Source organism: Carlito syrichta, unplaced genomic scaffold (genome assembly GCF_000164805.1).
Source record: "Carlito syrichta isolate Samal-C Ts95f unplaced genomic scaffold, Tarsius_syrichta-2.0.1 Scaffold288079, whole genome shotgun sequence".
NCBI lineage: Eukaryota > Metazoa > Chordata > Mammalia > Primates > Tarsiidae > Carlito > Carlito syrichta.
Genome location: NW_007232175.1, coordinates 36098 through 45798, shown reverse-complemented (window position 1 = coordinate 45798; position 9701 = coordinate 36098). Strand labels below are relative to the sequence as shown.

At 56.3% G+C, this 9701-nt stretch overlaps 1 protein-coding gene across 1 annotated transcript in view; it reads right to left on the bottom strand.

The window, feature by feature from the left end:
- The window catches only part of HCN4 (hyperpolarization activated cyclic nucleotide gated potassium channel 4), a gene marked incomplete at its 5' end in the record, with an annotated part of 47791 nt that overhangs the window by 1999 nt on the left and 36091 nt on the right, over window positions 1-9701 (bottom strand). Inside the window, 4 exons of the mRNA XM_021710093.1 lie at window positions 668-908; window positions 995-1141; window positions 6380-6598; window positions 8599-8760. Of these exons, the coding sequence (XP_021565768.1) occupies window positions 668-908; window positions 995-1141; window positions 6380-6598; window positions 8599-8760 (769 nt within the window). The remainder of the gene's footprint in view (window positions 1-667; window positions 909-994; window positions 1142-6379; window positions 6599-8598; window positions 8761-9701) is intronic.

Sequence of the window (9701 nt, the reverse complement as noted above, 5' to 3'; positions counted from 1 at the left end):
GGGAGGTAATCAGGCCATGAGGGTGAAGCCCTCCTGAACGGAATGAGTGCCCTTATAGGAGGCCAGGAGGTTGGGGGTTGTGGCTCACAACCCTAATCCCCGAATTTTGGGAGGCTGAGGTGGGAGGATTGCTTGAGGCCAGGAGTTTGAGATCAGTCTGGGCAACACAGCAAACCTTTTTTTTTTATTTTTAAAAACTTGTCAGCTCTAGCTACTTGGGAGGCTGGGACAGGAGGACTGCTTGAGCCTAAAAGTTTGAGGCTGCAGTGGGCTGTGATTGCACCACTGCACTCTGGTCTGGGTGACAGAGTGAGACCGTCTCTTAAAACAAAAAAGAAATATAAATAAGTGAATACATATAGTTGTTAAAAAAGAAGGGACGAGGGACTAGCTCCCTCTCTTTCCACCATGTGAGGATGCAGTGAGAAGGCCCTCACCAAAACCCTGGACTCAGACTTCCAGCCTCCAGGACTGCGAGACATCAGTGTTTGTTGCTCATGAGCCCTGAGGCTGTAGTACTTGTTACAGCAGCGAGGCCTGATGGAGACACCTCACACTGGGCTCACAGACACCTCCTGGCTCTGGCCATGAAGGACCATCAGTGCCTCTGTCCTCCTCAGTGGCCTCCAAGACCCCCCGTCCCCCAGGGTCCCTGGCGCTGCCTCACCTCCAAAATAGGAGCCGTCGGCCAGCTTGGTCTCCTTGTTGCCCTTGGTGAGCACGCTGACCACGCCGTGCTGGATGAAGTACATCTTCTTCCCAATGGTGCCCTCGCGGATGATGTAGTCCCCAGGCTGGAAGACCTCGAAGCGCAACTTGGTCAGCATGGACGTCACGAAGTTGGGGTCTGCGTTGGCAAACAGTGGCATGGAGGCCACCAGCTTCCGGCAGTTGAAGTTGATGATCTCCTGGAACCGGGAAGGAGGGAGTGAGGGGAGCAGCTGCCAGGAGGCCGGGTCCCCCTCACCCACTCCCCACCGCCCCTGCAACTTACCTCCCGCAGTGGCTCACTCAGCTCCCCCAGGATGCTCTCCTCGTCAAACATCTTGCCCTGGTAGCGGTGCTCGTAGTAGTCATGGATGCGCTGCCGCGTGTCGGGTGGCAGCTTGTGGAAGGACATGTACTGCTCCACCTGCTTATACTGTGGTGGGGACAGAGGGAGAGGGTCAACTCCGAGCAGCTGCCCCTGGCCCCTGCAGGCGCCACTCCCGCCTTGGTCCTGCGAGTGACCAGAGCCAGGCACCAACCCCGGGGCTTTCTTGGCCAACCTTGCTTCCTTGAGATCTGAAGTCCTTGGGGTGGGGGTGACCCCTCTGTTCCAAAAAAGGGCCCTGACTCCCAGATGCTTGGGGTCAGGGGGCTCCAACAACATCTGGTCCTCACTGTGTTCAATATTAAGGCGATGAGGCCAGGCACTGTGGCACTTTGGGAGGCGGAGGCGAGGATTTCCTAAGCCCAGGGGTTCAAGACCAGCCTTGGCAACGTGGTGAGACCTCATCTCTACAGTAAATCAAAAAACTAGCCAGGTGTGGTGTCACGCAGCTGTAGTCCCAGCTACTTGGAAGGCTGAGGCAGAAGGATCACCTGAGCCCAGCAGATTGAGGCTGCAGGAGCTGTGATCTTGCCACTGCCTGAGCAACAGAGCGAGAGTCCGGCTCAAAAATAAATAAATAACTGAAGGGGCACCTGGGAACATAGGGAATGTCCAAAGCCCAGTTATAGGACTCCAACAGACCAGGAGGTGGGTCACGTTTCCTCGGGGGACAGAGGGGCCTCGCTGACTCTGGGAGGGATGTGCCATCTCCTACCAATGGGAACATAATGGCACAGTCAGTAGGATCGGGCTGCAGTGGCTCAGAAGAGTTGGAGGTAGAGCAAAGAGGTCTGGTCCATCCCACAGGACTTATCCTCTCGTGGTCCCAGTTGAGATCCTGAGCCAGAGTGCCGGGAGCAACATCAGCCCAAGGGAAGAGCTGCGTAACCTTATTTGAAGGGATCTTCAAGTCGAGGTTTGGGCACAAGAGATCTGTGAACTTAAGTCCTTGGAGCTCAAAGCAAGTAAGAACAGATCCTGCCCTCTCTGAGGGGTGGCCATTGCTCCCGCCATCCTGGACTGTGGGTGGACAGGGCAGGGTTGGGGGGAGCAGAACTAGAACTAGAGACAGGATGAGGCAGTAACAGACCTTTCCCAGGCAGGAGGCAGGGGAAGGCCCTATGCCCCAAGAACCATCAGAAATAGGGATCCTGATCTGGAGTAGTGGGGGGGAGGGGAGGGGTGCAGGAGGGGTCACAGTGCTGCTGCAGTGGTGCCAACGGGCCCCTGCGGGCTGGGGTGACATATCCTAAAGTTCTTCCAGTCAACCTGGCTTCTGTTGGCTCTAAGTTATGCTAAGTCCAGGGGGGCACTGACTTCCTGGTGGACGATGGTGGCAGAGGCAGCAGGGACAGAAGGTGCTGTGTTTGAGAGATTCCGCTCCACATAGAACACGTGGGGGGAGGCAAGGTATGGGCACAGGGCAGGGGTTAAAGGTTGCTGAATGTTCCAGAATGCTGAATGATCCATGGGGGAGGCAAGACGTTTAAGGAGAGAGGTTTATGGGTGAACCAGGAAGACCTGAGCTATCTGTCAAAGGATAAAATAAAAAGGTCTCAAGTGGGAAGTCACGGTACCTTGACTCTGGCCCTAAAATAAAGGCTGATGCTTTTTCTAAATTAGTTCCTGATCCTGGTCCCAGACTAAGTCCCCAATCTGGCTTCAGACTGAGACCTGATCCTGGTCACACATTGAGCCCCAACCCTTACCACAAACTGAACCCCGACCTTGGTCACACATTGAGCCCCAACCTGTTCAAACGCTGAACCTTAATCCTGGTCATACACTGAGCTCTGACCCTTGTCACCCATTGAGCCCTGATCCTGATCACCTACTGAGCCCTGACCTTGGTCACACACTGAAACCTGACCCTGGTCACAGTTTTGACCTTGGTCACACACTGAGCCCTGACTCTGGTAAGACATTGAACCCTGATCCTGGTCACATGCTGTCTTGACCTGGGTGACACACTGAATCCCGACCCTGGTTACACTGAGCCCTGACCCTGGTAACACACTGAGCCCTCATCTTGGTCACACGCGGAGCTCTGATCCTGGTCACACATGGAGCCCTGAGTCCTGGTCACACACTGAGTCCTGATCCTGGTCACACATGGGGCCCTGGCCTGGTCACACATTGAGCTCTAATCCTGGTCACACACAGAGCCCTGATCCTTGTCACTCACTGAGCCATGACCCTGGTCACACACTGAACCCTGATTCAGGTCACACACTGGGCCCTGACCCTGGTCACACACTGAGCCCTGGCCTGGTCACATACTGAGCCCTGATCCTGGTCACACACAGAGCCCTGATTCTGGTCACACACTGGGCCCTGATCCTGGTCACACACTGAGCCCTGGCCTGGTCACATATGAGCCCTGATCCCGGTCACACACAGAGTCCTGGCCTGGTCACACACTGAGCCCTGATCCTTGTCATACACTGAGCCCTGACCCTGGTCATACACTGAACCCTGATTCTGGTCACACACTGGGCCTTGATTCTGGTCACACACTGAGTCCTGATCCTGGTCACATGCTGAGCCCTAGTGTGGTCACACACTAAGCCCTGATCCTGGGCACACATGGAGCCCCGACCCTGCTCACAGGCTGGGCCCCAGATTGATCCCTCACCTGGACATGTGTTCAGGCCAGACCTTCACAAACCTGACTCTTCTCTTCTCCCTCCTTTCCCAGCCTGCCCACTCATAACCCAGCATGTATGTTCCACCAGTCTGATTTCCTTCCCGCCCTCGACACACCTGTGCTTACCATGACGACTGGGCTAGAATTCTCTTCTGCCTTCTTACCTTCTTCTTCCTCTGCCTCCCAGAGTGAGCCCTCCCCACTCCCCAGCTCTGCAGGTCTCCCGAGCTATCCTCCTGGCATCATGGGACCTGGGCCTCCATACTGAAGGCTATCAGTCACCACCAGGGAACAGCGCCTGGGGCAGGCAGGCAGTCCAGGAATCTGTAAACACCGGCCCTACTATATGCAGGCCCCAAAATACAATGGAGAACATGCCTGGTCCTGCCCTCAGGAGCCACGGCCTGGATGGGGAAGACAGGCATTCAACAAACTGCTACACATTGAATGAATAACTATGGCATGACAGAGTGTGGCGAGGGAGAATGAGGGGACACATGACAAGTAGGGCACTGGCTGGGTCACAGAAGGCTTCCCCAAGGTGGGGTTATGTTGGCTGAGACATGGAGACTCAGGTGAAGAAGAGAAGGCAGGGGAGTCATGGGTGAGAGCCAGTGTCAAGGCCCTCTGGCAGGTGGGGCATGAGGAGAGATGTCTGCCCAGGCAGGAATGAAGGCCACGGGGTCAGGGCACCAGCTAAGAGTCAGTGGGCAGGGCCTGGGTCACGCCCCTCTGAGGCCAGGCTGGGAGAACGCGCCTAGGAGGTCAATGACGTCTTAGGAGCAGCATAGTCTCTGAAGAGTTTTAAGCAGAGGCGCGAGGCGATCTGGTTGACGCATGCTTAAATGCCACTCTAGTCACTATGTGAGAATGGTGTGACGGTGGCCAGGTGGGGCCTGCTTCACTAATAAACACAGAATGGTTTACCCCATACCACTTGCTGCTCATAACCCCATGGTGTAACGCCTTATGTCGTCCCCATGCTGCAGACAAGGACATGGGTACCAAGCTGTGTAGGCACATACCCACACTCACAGGGCTGACAGCAGAGAGGCTGGGGTGAGGACCCAAGCGGCCCGACTCCAGGACACAGCACCCAGTCACTGTGGCCAGGGAGCCACTATCGTGACCCTGAGGTGGGGAGAAGCTGATGATTAGAGTGGATGGAGGCCTGCTGGGATGCAGAGAAGGCAGCTGGTGTGTGTGTGTTATTTTATTTTATTTTATTTTTGAGTCAGGGTCCCACTCTGTCATTCAGGCTGGAATGCAGTAGCATGATCATGGCTCACTACAGCCTCAACTTCCTGGGCTCAGGTGATCCTTCTACCTCAGCCTCAGACTACAGGTATGTTCCACCAGGCCTGGCTAATTTTAAAAATTTTACTTTTTGTAGAGACAAGTTCTCACTATGTTATCTAGGCTAGTCTCGAACTCCTGGGCTCAAGCAGTCCTACCACCTCAGCCTCCCAAAATGCTGGGATTACAGGCATGAACCATCACCTCCCGTCTGTTTTTTGTTTTAATTTTAATTTTTTTATAGACAGGATCTCGCTGTGTCACTCATGCTAGAGTGCAGTTGTATGATCATAGCTCAATGCATCCTTGAATTCCTGGGCTCAAGCAGTCCTCCCACCTCAAGCGATCCTCCCACCTCAAGCGGTCCTCCTGAGTAGCTGGGACTACAGGTGTGCGTGATCATGCCTGGCTGTAGTTTTGAGGTAGGCACTGACAGCAGAGAGGTCAAGGGTGGCTCTTCGTCTCTGGCTTGGGTGACTGGGCCATTGGAGTCCCTCACGAGATGGGGAAGAGTGGAGGCTTGGAGTGGAGAGGACAGACTGTTCTAATCGTGGACAAGAGGAGTCTGAGGTGTCCAGGGAGGCATCAAATAAACAGCTAGGAGCTGAGAAGTGAGGTGTAGCAGCTGTAACCATGTGGGACTCGCTACACACAGATGGACATGGCCTGCGGGGGTGGGTGACAAAACCGTCACACCTAGGAAGACTTGGCAGATGGAGGGTCTGAGAATTTGGTCCAGCTGTCAGGGACTCCTACACCTGGTGACTGGAAAGAGAAGTAGCCAAGGGACTGGCCAGAGAGGCAGGAGGTAGACAGAGAGTGTGTGGTCCTGGAGACCAGGGGAGCAGCCAGGAAGGGACACCGGGTAATGGGCGGCTGCCAAAGCACCAATGGCAGCACGGATTAGCAACATGGAGGGCACTGGCCCCCTCGGTCAGGAGAGATGGGCTCCTGGGACACCCAGGGGCAGGAAAGGCAGGCACAGACCAAAAGACACTCCTAGACTCAAGGCCAGGGAGCTGAAGTCCACTCTCATCCAAGAGGTCTCATGCAGAGAAGCGGGCTGTTGGGTTTTCTAAAATTTAATTTTTTAGAGATAGGGTCTTGCTCTGTTTGTGTCCAGGATGGAGTGCAGCAGCACAATCATAGCTTACTGCAGCCTTGACCTCCTGGACTCCAGCAATCCTCCCTCTGCTCTCACCCCGGGAGTCCTGATCACAGGGCTGGACACTGGAGGGTGGGGGAAGCCCACTGGCTCTGGCAACCTGTGCGCCCTCTTGGGAAGCACCACTGCGCAGGTCCTCCTGAGAGAGCCCTGGCGGCCCTACGGCACCCTGACTTACCTTTTCCTGGTACTGGCGCCGGGAGGAGTCCAGGGACTGGATGAGGGCAGTGGCATGGCCGATGAACATGGCATAGCAGGTGGCGCCCACAATCATGCTGAGCATGGTCAGCCAGACGTCGGACATGCCCACGGGCGCCTGCCGTCCGTACCCGATACAGAGCATGTGGCTCATGGCCTTGAACAGAGCGTAGGAGTACTGCTTCCCCCACGAGTTGTTCTGTGGACGGACAGATAGGCAGGGAGTGAACAGGAGGGAAGGCCCTTTTTACCAACACCTAAAAAAGTCTCTGCTCCCACCCCCCTGTCTGACACGTCAACCTCACTCTCTCCTAGTGGCTGATTCCAGGGCTCCCTGGCCTTGATGCTAGCTGAAAGCCTTGACTGAGGCTGCCCATGGCACTCGTGCTGACAGTGAGCCCCCCACCAGGGCTGTCCTCTCGCCATGGGGGCCAGGATCAGACCGGAAGCCACAGCAGAGGGATGAGAGCCGGCCTGGCCCCATGTGACCTCTCAGTCCCCCCTGGGGCAGCCCAGAGCCTCTCAGCTGGGTAGCAGAGGCTCTAGGCGGAGGCACCCTGCTGTCCCTCCCCAACTGAGATGGCTGCACTCCCACCCCCTAAACAGCTGCCAGGGAAGCCCATTTCCCCACTGACCTCAATTATGAAACCAGATATGCTTCCCCTGGGGGGACAAGCTCAGGCAGACTGAGCTGAAAAGCTGTCCTAATTTTGGGTGAGAAAAGTGAAAGCTGTGAGCAAACTCCTGCGTGAACACGGCCAGCACACCCGGGCTGTGACCACCGGCCCCTGGCCACTGTTCCCTCCCACCACCCCCAAAGGCAGACACACGATGCATGGGGCCAGAGGAGGGAGGCAGGGAGGAAGGCTCCTGGCTATTTTTGTCTACAAAGCCAGTGGGTGTCTCAGGGAAGGATTTGTGGGAACACTGGACTCGAAAGGGCTGTCTCCTGAATTCAGCGCATGTGTGTGCCTCTTACCCCTAAAAGGAGGGCCACCAGATAAGCCCCAGCACTGGCCACTGCCCCATGGTGTCTCTGCTCACAGGGTGGATGCAGATACCCACCACTGGCACCAGGAGGAAGGCACAGGAGCCTGCAGAGCTACTGGTCATGATCAAGGTCACCTGGACCATCCTGGACATGGCTGAGCTAGTTCCTTGGGTCTGGTGGCTCTGTCCAGACTAGGATGGGGGTCAGTGGGGCTGGGCCCCTGAGGGGAAAGGGGCCTGGGTCCTGGACTTGGGGATCAGGGGCGCTCCCAGCTGCCTCCAACCAGGCAGGAAAGGGCAGGTCTTCACTGTCAAGCCCCTGGGGATGGGGAATTCAGTCCATATGGCGCTTTGTTTACACTTAGCTCATCAAAAGGCCGCTTTGCAAAGGCCTGTTTGATGCTGACAGGTGCCTCAGGGTCTCAGTTGCCTCTTTCAAACCAGGTATTTCCTCCCCTGGGGATTTGCCTTCAGACCAAACCAACCTGGCTGAGAGGAAGAATGGGAGAGGCGGGTTCACTGGAACCAGAGAGAGGCTCACAGGTCTAGGGGGTCCTACAGGCTGCCTGGAGCCAGCCCCTTCTTAGGGGTGTGGAGGAGAACCTGTTCTGTGGCTTCCATGGCCCCTGTTCCAACTTCTCTCACCCACCCGCAAGGCTGGAGGGATGAGGAGGGCTCAGGCTTCCTCCTGCTCACCCTCGCTGCTCAGGACTCCGCTGTGACCAGGATCTGTGTGTTTGCGGGGCAGCCCAGCTCTGATGTGGGAGCAGACAGTGACCTCAAATGACCTGAGAATCTGCGTGTGCTTCCAAGAGCGCCCCCTGCAGGCTTCTGTTTTCTTGGGCTCAGCTTTTAAGGGCTCAGCTTCTAGAGGGCAGATAGGCAGGAGGGCAGGAGATGCCACACCTGATACCACCCAAGGTCGCCCAGGTCTCAGTTTCCCTTGGTGAAACGAGGGTCAAATATTGAGGATCCCAGGTGTGTGGGGGTTATGAGAAGGAGGCGGTCCCAGGTCCCCACCCAGAGCTCTATGGGTGGATTCCTGGACCAGCGGCAAGTGCTTGGGCCTGTGTTGGGCAGAGCCCCGTGCCCCTGAGCGCCAGGCCGGCATTTCAGGGTCCCACGTGCTGGAACTCAGGAGTTCCAGGTTCACCCCGTCACCTCAGGCGGGGTGGGGGGGAGCAGGGGTGTCAGCACGGGCACGCTCACCACCATGTTGTTGATGGACACCCAGCAGTCATCTGGGAAGTCCTGCAGCATGGGGACCAGGAACTGCAGACAGCCATCCCAGTGGCACAGCAGCAGCATCATACCGATGAGGTTCACAATGCGGACCACAGCGCTGGCCAGGTCGTAGGTCATGTGGAAGATCTGCCGGGAGAGGCGGAGACATGGGCCCAGGTAGGTGAGTGGCCAGGAAGGGCGGCACTGCTTCAGGGCACCATTTTGCACATTCTTTGCAGGGTGCTCCTTGGGAGCAAGACCAGGCTGGGAGCGGGGTGGGGAGGTGTCGGTTCAGGTGCCAGAGGAGGCCAACTGCAGGCTGCAGGGTCCCAGAAGGATGCCTCCTGGCATCTGTGCAGATGGGGGACCTCCCTCAAAGCTCCAGCCTCCAGAACTTGTGACAGGAGGACACTTGGGGCCCCACACAGCCCAGAAGTGGACAGAGAAGCCACCTCAACAGCTTGCCTTCGGTGTGAGAACACCAGGGAGAAAAGCTGCAGCTCCTCCAGGGACCAGGGTTAACAGTCATGCCAGGGGTCTGATATTTCCCTAAATTTGTCACTAGGCCCTCAGGACCCACCCAGAGCCAGCCACAGAATTGCAGAGAAATAACCACAGACCCACAGGCTCCAAGTTCAGAGAGACCCTGACCCCAGGCCAGTTCTTACCCGGCCACTAGTATCAGAATATCCTGCCACTAGCTGGAGGGCTGTCAGTAGAAGACTACTAGACAGGGGTTGAAATATCTAGGGTCTATCTCTTTGGGCCTCAGTTTCCCCGCCTGAAATGGGCTTAAACTAGGTTTCTGTGGCATTTGACCCAGGCCTCTCTCCAGGAGGAACATCTTTGCCTGGGAGTAGTATGGAGAGATCAGAACTGGAGAACCGTGAGCCAAAAGAAACCTCTTTTCTTTATAAATCACCAGCCTCAGGCATTCCTTTACAGCAACGCAAAACAGACTGACACACTAGCCTAAGACCCAGTTGACCAGGATGCCACCAGCTCGCCAAGATCATGGCGAGTGGAAGGGCCAGATTTTGAAACCAGGTCTGCCCTACTCTGAGGCCTGTAGCCACCATATTAGATGA